At 36.7% G+C, this 18036-nt stretch overlaps 1 protein-coding gene across 1 annotated transcript; it reads left to right on the plus strand.

Annotated features, from left to right (window-relative positions):
- Positions 1 to 11384: 11384 nt before the first annotated feature.
- Positions 11385 to 15077, plus strand: tbx3b (T-box transcription factor 3b). The gene is made up of 7 exons (XM_051658001.1): positions 11385 to 11677; positions 11881 to 12148; positions 12404 to 12550; positions 13527 to 13603; positions 13711 to 13832; positions 13985 to 14520; positions 14766 to 15077. The coding sequence occupies exons 1-7, from the start codon at positions 11385 to 11387 to the stop codon at positions 15075 to 15077; spliced, it is 1755 nt and encodes a 584-aa protein (XP_051513961.1).
- The last annotated feature ends 2959 nt before the right edge of the window (positions 15078 to 18036 follow it).

Genomic DNA, 18036 nt, shown 5'->3' on the forward strand with positions numbered 1-18036 from the left:
CTTATAGAGTATTTCCACATTTTATGGAGATTCACTTGAGAGAGAAGACAGTTACAGACTCTCTACTCTCCTAAAAGAGGCACCAGTGGGTCCAGTGGAAGATAATCCATGCTGCAATGGGACTGAAACTAGGATAAACAAGATTGGAAGACAATTGTAAGTTTGATGACAATTTCACAGACAGACATGATAAATTCCAAACATTTCTCAAGCTCTTAGATCCCACTGAGGTCTAAGTTAGACCAGACAACCTTTTTGCATGCAGTAATGGACACCATAGATAATACAAAGGCATAACAAAAATGCATGCAATGACCATGGTTGTACAAGCCAGAAGCAGCGACTTTATACATATTCACATATGGCAACCATCTTCAAGTTAAGGCATGAATTTGAAACTGAAATAGAAATATCAAACAATCCTCTGAGGGCAGCTTTCGGTAATTACTGAATCCTACCTTAGTTTACTAGTATCCATCAATATGCAGGGTAAATTCTGTTTGTGTAAAATACTATGAGAAGAGTTAAAAGACTTCTATTAATATTATGTTTATTGACAGTTTAGGTTCAATGTTTGAGCTTAAAGAATGCACACTTACTAACAAAATTTGCAAACAAACACCAACACACATTATCCACTTATGTTTGAAGAGCTGGATGCAACTAAATGGTTGCTGATCTGACCTTCGCAGAAAAAAAAAGAAAAAAAAAAGAGATTATAACAAAATAAAATAATTTTTACAATAACTTATAGCTCATGAAAAATCTGTAAAATAACTTTACTATTAATAACTATTTTATTAATACTAACTACTAAAACTTTAATAGCAATGGTTAAATAGTTAACATAAAAAAGTAAAATTGATGCATACACACATTTCAATCTTAAATATTATGCGGTAAATGAGCGAATCACTTTCTGCCTTCTCTCTTTCTCTTTTAGTGCCCTGCCCTGACCACACACTTTGTAAAATATACACACCAAAGGCCCCACAAAGCTTAAATAAAAATTGTTTTATTGGCTTTTTTGCATTGCAAAATCAATCCAGGCTTATTACTATAAAGAGAGTAAATCATATGTCTGAGGAAAACAGAAATAGAAAAACAATACAAGAGGCAAAGAGAAGGACAGCGTATGGCTGAGGAAATCAATTTTCACACATTAGAACTATTATCTTATTAAGAAATGGATGAAAGCTTCAAGGTCTTTCTATAGCAAGGCATGGAAACATTTTGGATCTGAGAGCTCTAGTAAAAAACGCAAAGTAGTAACCTTTGCTGACTTCTCTTTCCCTTTAAAGGGGTCATGACATACTCTTTTTTTTTTTAAATATTTTTATTATCTTCCCTGAGGTCCACTTATAACTGTAGTATAGTTTTTTTTTTTGGCACCAAAACAGTTATAATTTAGTCATGTAAAAATGTTCCACCCTGTCTCTGGCCCTCTGTCTGAAACGCTTGATTTTAAGCTGTCTGGCCTTTTAAGACTTCAGTGTAAACACACACTGTTCTGATTGGCTAACATTGTGCAGCCCTTCCAATACAGCTATATTTGAAACACAATCTGAAGAAAATGAACAAACTCCACACTACATTTCAGGTTAGCACATAACATACAACACATTTATCTCAATAAATTAAACTGTTCACTCAAGCAGCACCATAAAATATTTAACAGTCATTAAACAGAATGACATATAAAATATTCATGAATAAAACTGTTTGCTTACGGATTTGCAGTCCAATAGTGTTTTAACTGCCCCATCCTTCAATAACAGTTCCTTTTCAAAGCTTGAATCATATTGTGACTGTAATACAATCCATGATATTGGGTGCTTCAGCAGGCCAAAGAAGAGATGCTGGTCTTCACATCTCATATCTTCTGTGTTTGTTTACACACAGGACTGCATTTGTTTCTGTCAGTCGGTGGCAGCAGCAGAATGAGACATGTTTTTAAAAGTTGTGCTTTTACGCTCTTGTGTGCAAAAATGGTCCAGGACACAGCTGAATGAAACACAATGGGCAATCCATTTTAGAGTTATAACTTGAGATTTCATCTTTTAAAAACGGTGCAAGATGTATGATACCAGTCAAAGCCGTTCGTCTAGTGCACGTTTATGTAGACAAGCATTTAAATCCAGACAGGCACATGAAGGTGTCCTATGTAAGTCCACTTTGGATGACCTCCCATGACAAACCCATCTCTCTCCTCTTCACCTGTGTGCCTGACTGAGCACCAGTGGGCGGGGCCAAGAGTGCAATGACGGGAAAAATAGGCATTGATGTCTTGCTGAAGAGGTAGTCATATGCACGTGTATTTGGTCCTTGTGACGTCAAGTTGCACAAATTCCAAATGAGCCGTTTTTGAAGCTTGGTTTAAATAAATGCTCTTTTTCTATTAAGGAAGAAGTTTTCAGTTCTGAAACTTACAGTATGTTTTTATAGTACAATGACCTCCTATATGTCCGAAGATCAATGAAAATTTGATTCCTTATGTCATGACCCCTTTAATATTGTAAAAAAACAAAAAACATCAAAACAGCATACTGCTACCAACTGAATGATCAAGACACTACATACTTTAATGATTTTGAAATATTTCACATTTTAGAATATAAATAATTTACTTTTACTTAAAAATGTCTGTAACCTGCTTGACATTCCAATACTGTACCAAAATATCAGACGTCTTATGTAAGACCCCCGAAGTAAGCAAATATTTACATGTAATTTAATTTACCAAAAAGCTTCTTTTATTTACCCCTTCCTTCTGTGTTCATTACCCAGATTCATGTTTAATACTCTAAGGACTACTACAGCTTTTAATCACAGGTTTACAGAGCCTGGCAGACCTTTCCTAATCTACCAGAGTAGGTTTTCACTGCTCAAAAACATCAATACTGTCTTTTTGGCATGGGTGTTCATGGGATTAGATGTGTTCCAAATAACCATATCCCCTGAGCCACATACTGTTCCCCAAAGGGCAGATCTGAGACCAGTTTCCCCTAACAAAATCTAAACCTTAACATTTTTAAAGCAAACTTCAAAACTGATACCGGAACGGCTATACAGAGTAACTTCCACTAAAACCATTTTGATTTCACTTCAGTTTTATTTACAATCCCACAAAGACTTGGTATACTTAAAAGCCATTATGGAATGGATGTCCAGTAAAGAGCTTAATTTGTATACAACAAAAAACTTATCCGAAATACAGATGGACGATTTAAGAAGAACAAAAGTGTTGATATACAGTATATAGCAATAACTGAGCAAAGCCAGTATTTCCGTGGTTCTTTGGGAGTGACCTTCATCTGAATCAAAGCACATTCTACACTGCCACTGTATCACTGACCTCCCAACATCGATCAATGTCTATGCGAGAGAGAAAGTTGTCAATTTTTCTTGAAGTGCAGATGTGGCAATGCAATTGATTTCTTTTTTAGTACAAACACATCCAGTGTTTGAACAATTGTTCATATAGTAGCAACGTTTCTCTATAAAACATTTCTCAGAGAATTTACAGCAATAACCTTCAGTAGAGTTTGTCATTGTGTGTCTTTTTGTTGCCCACAAATATGGATATAAATCTTTCACCTGGATTCTGCTTGGGATATTCAGACACACAGCTCTAATTTTTTTTTTATTCTTTTGAGTTATAACATTTCACAAAAGAAATTGAAGGACACAATATTCAACCTCTCCAACTGCAAGAACCTCTTAACAAGATCAGCAATAAATTAATCTCAAAGGCTTAACCATGAAAACATATCGTTTCAAATGGATTCAGATTGTTGCACAAATAATATATTATATATATATATATATATATATATATATATATATATATATATGTGTGTGTGTGTGTGTGTGTGTATATATTATATTGGGTTCACCATATACATGTAAGTTAGTCAGATACTAAACTTATGTTTTTCAATTATTCTACATACAGCCGTACTACTCTTGGCCCTGCAAGAACTGTAACTGCTTTTATTATGTGTAGTGGAATTGCTCCAGTCAAATTCCCAGCAGAATCAGGCCATTTGATTTTTCAAGAGGAATTATGGGTTTCACAGTTTAAAGACTGATCTCTCTGCTCTCCTATTTCTATTAAGAAACAATATTTGCATGAAGTGGTGTTCTAAACTAATGTAAACTGAATCAGACTGACGACTACACTTCAGGCTCCCCAGACAATCAGTCATTTACTTTCATTTCTCTCAGTGCTCATTCATCTGCAGTTGGACTTGCTCCCAGAAAGCCTGTCTGAAGAGATGTGCTTATTTCTGCTTTACTTTATCTCAATCAGATGTGAATAAACAAGGAATCAAAAAATTATAAAGGTTTCCCTTTCCTGATTCTGTTTCTAAGCAGCCATACAGACTGTTTGATGGCCATGCTGTGCTCTAAACCTCTCTCTCCTCACACCTTCTCAGTTCCACTGTTTAACTACATTCCTCCCACCTCTACAGTCCAAACATGTCCAGTCACACCAGTCTGTTAGTGGCTGACTATTCATCACAACCCCTCTAAATAAACAGCTGAGGTGTTTGAGAGATGGCCATACAAAGGCCACTCATTGGCCATTCATTGGGGGTAAAGTAATGAATTAGAAATGACAAGAAATAACTCCCAATTTTTACTCTTTGAATGTATTCACAAATTGCAGTCCCTTTACTTTTCATCTGCCAAATCTCAAGTTAAAAATGAATTACCATCAGTGTTGGGCAAGTTACTTAAAAAGTATAAAGTGCAATTATAATTTGATTAATTCAAAAAGTAATCACATTTACTGATGACATTACTTTCTATAACACTTTTCACAGAAAAGTTGTTGTTTTTTGTTCAAAGAATTAAAAATAATGTATATTTCCTCCTTGTTCAATGTTGCATGCAAGTTATACACTCAGCACCACACGTTTCTCCATTTCAGTTATTCAATAGGGGGCGTACTTCCTTCAGCTGTCAGAGAAGTGCAAAAAAACAAACAAAAAAAAAAACAAAAACAAAAAAAACAAAAAAACGTGCATGAACATAATTCAGGTTTTAAATTCTACTCAAATAATACTATTTTAGAAATGTGTAACCCATAATGTACTTAAAAGTTCATTGAAAGTCAGTATCTATAATCTGATTATGAGAATTTAAAATGTAATGCGTTACACTCCTTTTTTTGGACCAAAAATAATTTGGTCACAGTAACTAAGAACTTTGTAATCATATTGTGCCCAACACTATATGTTGGTTTTACTGTTGTCATGGTTTGTTGAAGTACTTCTACCTAAAGTTGTCTCTTAAGCACAGATGCATTATAAGAGCTGAATGTTTTGGGGTTTCTTGCACTATAGACCTTATTCTCACTAGCGCCATCTTTGATTTTTGACTAGAATGAAAGCGATGATGTGAGGTCAAGGGTGTAGATTCCAAATAATCTTGAATCAAAACAATCAGGTACAACCCCCCCAATATTTATACCATGATCAATGGAACATGAAAATGCTTCATGCTGCATGCTTTTTTTGGTCTACTGAAGTTTCTTGCAAAACTGTTTTTTTTACAATGTTTCATCTGTGGAATGATCCAAAAACACTTTAAACAACTGTAAAATCCATTGAAGAGACTGTAGGTCTCTCCCTCACATCCTTGTTGTAATTCCCATGAAAAATCTGCTGTGAATAAGGCCAGCAATGCTGCTCACAACTTAAAAAAATGGGTACTTAAAATGCATGAATGAAATAAAGATTGCTCATATTATGGAGATTAAAAGTAGAAATTCATACAACGTATAGAACTTATATTTTTTACAATGTTAATAATGTTACTATTACAGTACAAACAATGTCCACACTCTAAACTTCCTTTTTAGAATCTGTAAAAAACCTTAGCTTCAAAACCTTGCCTCTTCCCAGCCAGCCACACCTCAATATCTCCATTAAATTTTGTAAGTGGTCAGTACTGGGTGGTGACACAGTTCAAAGCAACTATATATCCTTGGTGTTAAGTGACACACAATGCCTGTTAGTGTTCACAAATATCAGACTGGTATCCTGGACTCTCGCCCTCCCACATATTTCTGCCTGCTCCACCTTTGAAGTGGGAATGACTGACAGCCAGAGTTTCCCCTTGCGCAGTTAAAACTGAATCATCAGATGGGTGCAGATGCCATATCTCTCCTAATCCAGTGTGTGGATCTTTTTCTTTGCTCTCAGCCACCATGGAAGAGCAGCTGAGCACAGGACATAAAGCTGTCATAGCAGAGCATCGTCATAAATCAGCAGATTTGCCCATTACAAAAAGCAGGGTGTGAAATAATTGAAATGTTTCTGAATAAAGGCAATGTTCATGGAAATAAAGTTGTATCTCTATGAGGGGAGTTTTCACCACCCTCAGTTAAACGCGACGCCTTTTTTCTCATAAACATGATCTGAACGAAAAACAAAAACATCATTAACATTAATTTAATCTTTTTTTTTTTTTTCATACAATGAGAGTGAGTGGTGATTGGCTAACATTCTGCTTAATACAGTGCATCCGGAAAGTATTCACAGCGCTTCACTTTTTCCACATTTTGTTATGATACAGCCTTATTCCAAAATGGATTAAATTCATTATTTTCCTCAAAATTCTACAAACAATACCCCATAGTGACAATGTGAAAGAAGGTTGTTTGAAATCTTTGCAAATTTATTAAAATTAAAAAAACGAAAAAAATCACATGTACATAAGTATTCACAGCCTTTGCTCAATACTTTGTTGAAGCTTCTTTGGCACCAATTACAGCCTCACGTCTATTTGAGTATGATGCTACAAGCTTGGCACACCTATTTTTGGGCAGTTTCTCCCATTCTTCTTTGCAGGACCTCTCAAGCTCCATCAGGTTGGATGGGGAGCATCGGTGCACAGCCATTTTCAGATCTCTCCAGAGATGTTCAATCGGGTTCAAGTCTGGGCTCTGGCTGGGCCACTCAAGGACATTCACAGAGTTGTCCCGGAGCCACTCCTTTGATATCTTGGCTGTGTGCTTAGGGTCGTTGTCCTGTTGGAAGATGAACCTTCGTCCCAGTCTGAGGTCCAGAGCGCTCTGGAGCAGGTTTTCATCAAGGATGTCTCTATACATTGCTGCATTCATCTTTCCCTCGATCCTGACTAGTCTCCCAGTTTCTGCCACTGAAAAACATCCCCACAGCATGATGCTGCCACCACCATGCTTCGCTGTAGGGATGGTATTGGCCAGGTGATGAGCGGTGCCTGGTTTCCTCCAGACATGATGCTTGCCATTCAGGCCAAAGAGTTCAGTCTTTGTTTCTCATGGTCTGAGAGTCCTTCAGGTGCCTTTTGGCAAACTCCAGGCAGGCTGTCATGTGCCTTTTACTGAGGAGTGGCTTCCGTCTGGCCACTCTACCATATAGGCCCGATTGGTGGAGTGCTGCAGAGATGGTTGTTCTTCTGGAAGGTTCTCCTCTCTCCACAGAGAAATGCTGGAGCTCTGTCAGAGTGACCATCGGGTTCTTGGTCACCTCCCTGACTAAGCCCTTCTCCCCCGATCGCTCAGTTTGGCCGGGCCGCCAGCTCTAGGAAGAGTCCTGGTGGTTCCAAACTTCTTCCATTTTCGGATGATGGAGGCCACTGTGCTCATTCGGAGGTCTACAGACAATTCCTTGGACTTCATGGCTTGGTTTGTGCTCTGACATGCACTGTTAACTGTGGGACCTTATATAGACAGGTGTGTGCCTTTCCAAATCATGTCCAATCAACTGAATTTACCACAGGTGGTCTCCAATCAAGTTGTAGAAACATCTCAAGGATGATCAGTGGAAACAGGATGCACCTGGGCTCAATTTTAAGTGTCATAGCAAAGGCTGTGAATACTTATGTACATGTGATTTTTTTCGTTTTTTTATTTTTAATAAATTTGCAAAGATTTCCAACAAACTCCTTTCACGTTGTCATTATGGGGTATTGTTTGCAGAATTTTGAGGAAAATAATGAATTTAATCCATTTAGGAATAAGGCTGTAACATAACAAAATGTGGAAAAAGTGAAGCGCTGTGAATACTTTCCGGATGCACTGTATCTCTTCTTTTTGTGTTCCAAGTCAAACAAGTTTGGAACAACGTGAAGGTGAGCAAATAATCCCAGGATTTTTATTTCTGATTACAAACATGGAATTTATAAAATAGGTTTTTACAAAGGACATAAATAGTCCTTCTTTTTCTTTGATATCAGAGATGGTTTTGAACAGGGGGGAAACTGGCACCAGTATTTAAATGAACATGTAAGGCAGGACAGTGTAACCCAACACTGCTTCGATACTGAAGCGATGTGGTGCCAGGCATCTTACACTATACACTACAAAACATAAAAACACAAAGGTGACGCCAGTTACCCTCCCTTAATATAAAGCTAAGCTAAAGAGACAAAGCCTTGAGGACACAGAATAAAGAATAAAAGATCCTTATTAGAAAGACTGCAATGGAATGTAGTGCATGTCTGATGGAATTTCCCCATTGGATGGACTGTCAAATCAGAGCTGCATTAGTTAGGAGGACACACACACACACACATACACAAAAGATCAAAGCTTAATATTCAATATGTGACTGTGAACATGACAAAAAAAAAAAAAAATGGATTGTGCTGAATCAAAAGTTACACAATTGACAGTTTTGGAGCCTGAATGGACTTGTGGTCTGATCATGCTGGTCTCACTCAGTCCATTGCGACGATTTTGAGCCTTCATGGAATGTGCTGCCAAAACTATTCTGCAATAAAAACTTGTAACTGAATACACAACCTAATCCAGCCAGGCCAATCAAAAGCATACATCAGCTTTGCAGAGGTTGAATCCCCAGTCACTCTCCAGCTCCCCTCTCATGTCACAGCATGATCTTTGGGGACAGAGTCTGAGAGCAGGAAAAGACGGGAGGGCAACCCTCCTAAAATTGTCACTCACTACCCTTTAGTTGCCTACCAAAATATTACATCACTTAATCTACTCTAATAATACATGAATTGTAAAACACATAGCTAAATAATATTGGCATTATGTTAATGCTGTATAGCCAGAGGAGGACTGGCTCCCCCAGATGGGTCCATTTCTCCAAAGTTTTTTTTTTCTCTCTTCTAACTAAACATCTTATTGAGTTTTTGTTCCTTGACACAGTCACATATGACTTGCTCACTAGGGGCTGAAAGACATTAAGACAATAAGGCATGATTTTCAATTAAGTTTTCAACGCAGCTGTTCACAGGGACTTTAAGATATTAAAGGGATAGTTCATCCAAAAGTGAAAATTCTCTCATCATTTACTCACCCTCATGCCATCCCAGATGTGTATGACTTTCTGTCTCCTGCTGAACACAAACGAAGATTTTTAGAAGTATGTCCCAGCTCTGTAAATCCGTACAATGCAAGTGAATGGTGGCCAGAACTTTGACGGTCCAAAAAGCACACAAAGGCAAAAAGTAATCCATAAGACTCCAGTGGTTAAATCCATATCTTCAGAAGCGATATGATAGGTGTGTGCGAGAAACAGATCAATATTTAAGCCTTTTTCATCTTTAAAATCTCCTCCCTGCCCAGTAGGTGGCGATATGCATGAAGATTGCGAATCACCAAAAACAAAAGAAGAAGACTGTGGAAGTGAAAGTGGAGATTGATAGTAAAAAATGACTTAAATATTGATTTGATTCTCACCCATACTTATATCACTTCTGAAGACATGAATTAAACAACTGGAGTCTTAGGGATTACTTTTATGCTGCCTTTGCTTTTTTTTTTTTTTTTTTTTTTTTTTAGCTTAAAGGTACAGGCCACCATTCACTTTAAAGACATTATAGACATCACAGTATGATTTTCTGTAAATCTTTGAAACATTATGTATTTTTTGAAAAGTGCCATACAAATAATAAAAATGAATTGAAAAAAGTACTATTATTTGACAAGAAGGTTCTGCTTGAAATATCTGCAAGAGAAAGCCTATACAGCTTTCTTTTACCGGGTTAAAGAGAGTACGGTTGTGCTGTGTGGTGCTTTTGCATCAAGCATTTAGAAAACCAATGTAAGATTGATTATGGGTGGACTTGTGGGAGGTGAGTGGGAGGGGTAATTTAATGTGACAGTCCTAAAAAGAGCATCAGTTAAGTCTATATACAGTATTTTGTATGTCTTTTCTTCAGACCGTTTTGTCATTATATGTGATATTAATAATATCAGAATAATCATAGATTACTGAGGTCATTTTAGGAGGCTGATCAAAGTTCTGAAACATACTGATTCATTAATTAGATACCTAAAAATGCTTTATAAAAAAGTGTCAGTTTCATTTTTTTGAGGAATTTTGTTTTAATATATTATCATTACAAACTGTGTTTTGTTTTTACCTTAACACAAAAGAACATTGATGATAAATGTCAGTTTTTTTTTTGTGAAGTTCATTTTCATAGTTTTTAATAGTTTAAGTTTTTACTTAGGTTTTGTGAATGCTTAACACTTTACAATAAGGTTCCATTTATTTCATTAGTTAACATGAACTAACAATGAACAATACTTTTACAGCATTTATTAATCTGAGTTAATGTTAACTTCAACATATACTAATACATTTTTAAAATCAAAAGTTGTATAAGTTAACATTAGTTAATGCACTATGAAATTGTATTTTTAACATGAACTAAGATTAATACATTTTGTAAAAAACGATATTGTTAATTGTTTGTTCATGATACCTAATGCATTAACGTCAACAAATGAAACCTTGTTGTAAAGTGTTACCTGTGAAGGTTATGTGAATATATTCTTTACTCACTTTATGCACAACAAAAGCGACACTAAAATCTGGACAGCTGATGCTTAGTTTGTATGAAATCAGTTTGTTGCAGTTGTTTCTTAGAAAAATCAATGTAGCCTACCACGCCTTTATGAAACACAATTGGTTTAGATGTGTCCACTGAGCCAATCAGAAACCCCAGACTTCAAACATACTCACCCGTACCGACCACAAACCATCATGCTGTCTGGAAATCCGGCGAGTATAGCATAAGGTCCTCAGGGTTCATCTTTGCGCAAGAGACCCAATAAAACAACCTCAACTGACTCTGCAGTTGAGTTTTTAACACTCAACAGGACAAAGAAATACAACCATAAAAATGGGTGACTGACTCAAAAACTGACAACGTGGTGAGGAGGTTAAAATGCCAAGTGTCGTGTGGTCGAGTAACAACTCCTTGCACACTAAAAGTAGCATGATTTAGCTACTGCAATAGGGACGAATGCCGAAGACAGTACTGAATAGAATTATTGCATACAGTGTGGGCATGGAGTGATCATTGTTTTCATTATAAAATAACTTCACAGGTAGACTGCTGCGCAAGTTGAGAGAATGCATCACCACTTTTTACCGGCCGGTCCCTCTGACTTCACAATCAGTTCGATGCTTGGACAGCAGTCTCAGTTTTTCCCGGTTGGATACGGGAAGCAACAGTTTGCGAACGTGGTCCCTAACCCCATTCGTTTGGCACTCAGAGAAACGGCGTCTCCTGCTCACCTCCCTGTGGAGGCTAGAGATTCCCAACTGGCAACTGAGGTTGACCCCGTCGTTCACCTGGAAGGCAAGGAACTGTGGGGCCAGTTTCACAAAAGCGGCACGGAGATGGTCATAACAAAGTCTGGAAGGTAAGAACTAGACTAGACTAGGCTATTCGAGGACTGTGTTACAATTGCAATTGTTATTTTGAAATGCGCGAGAGCGCGCCAGTCTTATGAAAACGCGCCTTTACACATTCAGCCAAAACTTCCTTCACACTTTCTTGTATAATGTGCATATGTATTTATTCCTTGTGGTGACAGTATTAAAAAAATAGTTTTGCTTCTTTGAGGCGAATGTTTCCAGCATTCAAAGTGCGCTGCAGCGGATTTGACAGAAACGCGAGGTACATGCTGCTAATGGATATAGTCGCGGCTGATGACTACAGATACAAGTTTCACAACTCCCGCTGGATGGTGGCTGGCAAGGCCGACCCAGAAATGCCAAAGCGAATGTACGTCCATCCAGACAGTCCTGCAACCGGGGAGCAATGGATGTCCAAAATTGTGACCTTTCATAAACTGAAACTGACGAACAATATATCTGACAAACATGGATTTGTGAGTGGTTTAATGTCGTATACGTGATTCATGATTTATGGTCGACCTTTCAACAAGTAGCCACTTTTAAAAGACACTTTCAGTTGCATTAAAGTCCAGTTGTTCATTTGTGTGTTTTTAGTATTTAGAAGTATTTTATAACCTATATGAATCCGTATCATAATGAGAAATGGCCTTAATTCTGTTAACAAGAATTTATTAAATAAAAACGAAAATTAATTATGGTTTCTTATTATTTTTGCTGTGGATTTGCAGACAATTTTAAACTCCATGCATAAATATCAGCCGAGGTTTCATATTGTTCGAGCCAATGACGTCCTCAAACTTCCTTACAGTACATTCAAAACCTACGTGTTTCCAGAGACAGAATTCATCGCTGTGACAGCATACCAAAATGAAAAGGTGAGCAAACTTATCGATTTAAATGTTACACTGGTGAATCCCCAATTTATCTGAATGGAAAAATGAATAGGCTACGTGTGGGGGGAAACAAGAAATTGCTAATGTTTCTAACCAACTGACCTCTATCTATCTATCTATCTATCTATCTATATATATATATATATATATGTGACCTATATCAGTTGTTGGATATTTCAGAAAAATGGGAAGGATGTGTTTAAAAGTCATTAGCCTATTAAGAAGCTGATCAAACTCAAAGCACATAAGCCTACAGTTGCCTACTAAAAATTTAAACAATTCCCAACACATAAGAAATGTTCATACAACATGTAAGATTATATATATATATATATATATATATATATATATATATATATATATATATATACACACTACTGGTCAAAAGTTTTGAAACACTTGACCGAAATGTTTCCCATGATCTTAAAAATCTTTTGATTTGAAGGCGTATGCTTAAATGTTAGAAATTAGTTTTGTAGACAAAAATATAATTGTGCCACCATATTAATTTATTTAATTATAAATCTAAAATTTAATTAGAAAAAAAAAAGGTTTTGAAATTGATGACTTGGACCAAATAATAAAGAAAAGCAGCCAATAAGTGCCCAGCATATAGCTGGGAACTCCTTCAATACTGTTTAAAGAGAATCCCAAGGTGATACCTCAAGAAGTTGGTTGAGAAAATGTCAAGAGTACATGTCTGCAAAATCTAGGCAAAGGGTGACTACTTTGAAGATGCTAAAATATATAACACAGTTTTTATTATTTATTTTGGATTTTGTTTAGTCACTACATAATTCCCATAGTTCCATTTATGTTATTCCATAATTTTAATGACTTTACTATTATTCTAAAATGTGAAAAAAATTATAATAAAGAATGAGTAAGTGTTTCAAAATTTTGACCGGTAGTATATATATTATTTATTTATTTTATTTTTTATTTTTTTGAATGACAGATAACTCAGCTGAAAATCGATAATAATCCGTTTGCGAAAGGATTCCGTGATACTGGGAATGGGAGACGAGAGAAAAGGTCAGAAACATTTTTGTCAAATGTGTTTTCTCTTCCAAAGTTCCTAAACATAGGTCTTAAGAGATTTCATGTAATGCCCACTGACATGAGCATTTCCCGATATTTAGGAAACAAATGTTGAATCAGTGCTGTGAAGATTTGGAACCGAAAAAAAGAATTCTATTGGCGGACCAAAGCTCCTCGAATTACTTACTTCAAGAACCCAATGTCGTGACATCAACCTCAACAGGTGTTTCATTGTAAACAAGTTTTAACTAAATATTATTATTTATGTTTTTTAGAAGTATGCTTTTTCATCATCATCTCTTTTGTTCTTTTTTGTCCTCTTATAAATTTTAATGTTACTTTTCCTAACAAACTTATGAGATATGTACTTTACAGATGCTAATGAGAGTAACCTTGATGAAGATGGAGAAGAAAAGGAGAGGAATGGAGATGCCAAGAACTCAGTTTCCACGAATGACCAATGTTCCAGAGAAATCTCAACAACAGTACACGAACCAAAGAATGAATCAAAAGTGGAGAAACATAAAGATAGGAATGTAGAAATCAATAGCAGGGAAAAGCTTGGTGAGGAGGGTACTGAAAATGAACCATTTGAAAACAGAAATGGACAACAACACAAGTTTAAAGCAGATGAGACTAAGGGTTTGCTCACTCAGCACTATTACGTCCCAACACCAGGCCTAATTAATTCTCTGCGTATGCCACCACATTTCTTGTCAAATTTATGTCAGTTTAATTATGCTCGAACCGTACCACTTTTGGCATCTGAAGCAACAGGTCCTTGGCTATTCAGAAAGTCAAAGGAAGGGGAGGGCCAAGGTTACACCTCTGGAGTCTCATCCTCACAACAAGGACTCATTGGTATGCCAGATTTATCACCAAGCTTTCAGAAGCATAGAATAACCTCTCAGGTAGGAAGCACTCGTCACTGTTCTTCACTGTTATTTGGTTTAGATACTGAGTGCCTTAAATGTGGAACAATATGTTGGGCTCAATGCTAGCCTTAGTTTTAGACCTGGCTTTTAAATGAAAGCCTATTTGGCCATATCAGCGCAAACTAAAATGTGGTGTTGTTTTATTGCCCTTAACATACATGTAAATTATAACAAGAAAATTAATTAAAATTAATTATTTGATCTGCTTGACCTTTTTACAGGGTGTGCTTGTTTGGGCACATGGAAGTATCTTACCTTATCCACAGAATTACATGACCACACCTTCTTCCACCTCCTCTGGGGTATCATACCAGGTTCACCGTCCTAATTTTCTCAATGTGAGCTACCGACCTCAATGCAGACCCTACCCTCTACCAATGTGGGCGCATGGCCGAAAACTGTCACAAACCTCAGTATTTATATCAGATTATGAAACTGATAAAAACAAGCATGCTGTTACTGCAACTCCTGGATCACCTGTGGTTACATCACAACATGATCATGATCAAAACACACTGTGTCGGGATCTGTAGAGTCTGTACAGGGACAGAAACATATTCAACATGTAAAAAAACAAAATTAAGCGGTGATGATGTGCATTGTAAATCTATGGTATGTATCAGTCAAAGATCTGGATTAAAAATTAATATATACTATTTATTCATTAATCTGTATCTGCTTTGTAAAGGTGTGAACAATGAATAAAATTTGCAAAAGAGTTGCAGAACAACCATTAAATGAATAATACATTTTATACAATTTCTCCATGTTTTTTTTCTATCCTTCATTTATTTTAATTATTATTTTTTTTAATGTTTACAATTTGGTACACATTAATTTATTTCAGCATTGTTTGTAGATAGTTAGCCTAATCATGTAACTAATCTACATCTTATTTAAGTTATTACACAAACATTTTTTGCCTATTTTTTATTTTTTTATTTATGCATTTTAATTTCATTACAAAATTCCATTAAATTGAACAGTTAAATTTTTAATTAAATAAATTGAAATGCATTAATCTTTAAATAGTATTTTAAGTGTATGTAGTCCTACCTAAATTTGAATAATATATAAATATATAAGTAATAATAACATATATTATTAATATATTATATAATATTTAAGTATAATAAATCTAACAGTCCTCCAAAACAATTGTTCTACTATGGTTGATGGTATGCTCAAACACTTTGTTTTTATAATGGCATTTATTAAATTATTCTAGTCAGCTAATTACACTATATAACTCAGTTTTTGTTCCAGGGTAGTAAGTGTTATTTCCTAATTGCTTATGCCTCAGAAGTATAGAAAATAGCTTTTATTCCCCACAAACTTTGCTTTTGTGATCAGGACAGTGATATTTAGAAATTTACCTATTTCCAATGAGACAACGGGTGAATTTGTGTCTTTTCGTTTAAATAAAGTCAGAAAAAAACAACATATGAATACAAAATCCTTCTTTATCTGTGGTCCGACGAAGACACCAGCTTTGACCTTTGCCTCAGACAGCTTAGTGAAGAAGTCTTGAAGGTACCTGAAGGCTGCCGACTCCTTATCTAGAGCTCTGACAAATTGTTTCATAAGGCCCAATTTGAAGTGCAGTGGTGGCATCAGCACCTTCTAGGGGTCCAAAAGTGGCTCCCACTTGACGTTGTTCCTCCCCACAGAGAACTCGGTCTGCTGTGGCCAGTCCCGCCTGTGGTAGTGCACCTTGGTGTCCCTGCTGTCCCAAAGGCAAAGATAGCAGGGAAACTTGGTAAAACTGCCTTGGAGACCCATCAGGAATGCCACCATTTTGAAGTCTCCTATGACCTCCCAGCCATACTCATCATACTTCAAGGCGTCCAGCAAGGTCTTGATGCTGTTGTAATCCTCTTTGAGGTGCACCGAGTGAGCCAGGGGAAAAGATGGGTACTTATTACCACTATGGAGCAGCACAGCTTTGAATATTACTTTAGTATAAATACATGTTAATTTGGATTCATATGTTGTTTTTTTCTGACTTTATTTGAACAAAAAGACACAAATTCGCCCGTTTTCTCATTGGAAATAGGTACATTTCAAAATATCACTGTCCTGGTCACAAAAGCAAAGTTTGTGGGGAATAAGCAATTAGGAAATAACTTACTACCAGGTAAAAAAATAAAAATAATTGTTACATAGTGTTATTTTTATTATCACTATTATTATTATTATTAATAATAATGATAATAATAATAATAAATCCTATTTCTCAAGATTTGCTAACATGGCCAATTTGTATTAGGATCAGTGGTAACACTTTACAATAAGGTTCCATTCGTTAACATTAGTTAATGCATTAGGTATCATGAACTAAAATATTTTTTTACAGCATTTATTAATTTTTATTAATGTTAGTTAATAAAAATACAATTGTTCATTGTTAGTTCATGTTAGTTCATAGTGCCATAGGTGAATTATGGACCAGGCCAATGGGGCCAGTGCCCAGGGGCCTTGACTACCAGTGGCCCGGGGGGGCCCTGGACTGCAAGTTCTTGCGTCCCATCAACCTTGAAAACCAATGTTTATATGTGCTTAAATGGGCCTGGGTAGCTTAGCGAGTATTAACACTGACTACCACCCCTGGAGTCACGAGTTTGAATCCCAGGGCGTGCTGAGTGGCTCCAGTCAGGTCTCCTAAGCAACCAAATTGGCCTGGTTGCTAGGGAGGGTAAAGTCACATGGGGTAACCTCCTCGTGGTTGCAATTAGTGGTTCTCACTCTCAGTGGGGCACGTGGTAAGTTGTGTGTGGATCGCGGAGAATAGCATGAGCCTCCACAAGCTGGGAGTCTCCGCGGTGTCATGCACAATGAGCCACGTGATAAGATGCGCAGATTGACTGTCTCAGAAGCGGAGGCAACTGAGACTTGTCCTCCGCCACCTGGACTGAGGTGAGTAACCGCGCCACCACAAGGACCTACTAAGTAGTGGGAATTGGGCATTCCAAATTGGGAGGAACAAAAAACGAATATATGCTTAAATATGTGGGCCTCAGAGCTTAAGCAAGGCCCCCTTAACAGGTCCCTGTGACTATGAGGGCCCTCAGCCCTCTTATTAGTTTTAAATGCTTGAAGTTAGACATTTTTACAGGTTTAACAGTAAGAAAGAAAGAAAGAAAAAAAATAGAAAAAGAAAAAAGAGAGCATCTTACAATAGATTAAAGGCTTCTGTGTAAATTTTGAGAGCTGAAGTTTGAAATTATGAACATTCCAAAAAAGACTCATAGCTCATTTAAACATTCTGTCAATGTAATGTAGTCTAGGGGATTTTTGGACACTTTGAATTGGCTTAAATGATGCCTTTGCAGGGCTTATCGAGGGAAGAATGATAATGGTAGCCAAGTGGTAGGGTCGTTCCAAACAGAATTTCCCAAACAATGACCAAATGACCACTATTTTTGAGCCCCACACTTTAAGCCCTAAAAGAAAATTGGCCCCGGGGCCCTTACTAGTCATAATCCGCCCCTG

The sequence above is a fragment of the Myxocyprinus asiaticus genome, chromosome 3, assembly GCF_019703515.2.
Source record: "Myxocyprinus asiaticus isolate MX2 ecotype Aquarium Trade chromosome 3, UBuf_Myxa_2, whole genome shotgun sequence".
Taxonomy (NCBI): Eukaryota; Metazoa; Chordata; class Actinopteri; order Cypriniformes; family Catostomidae; genus Myxocyprinus; species Myxocyprinus asiaticus.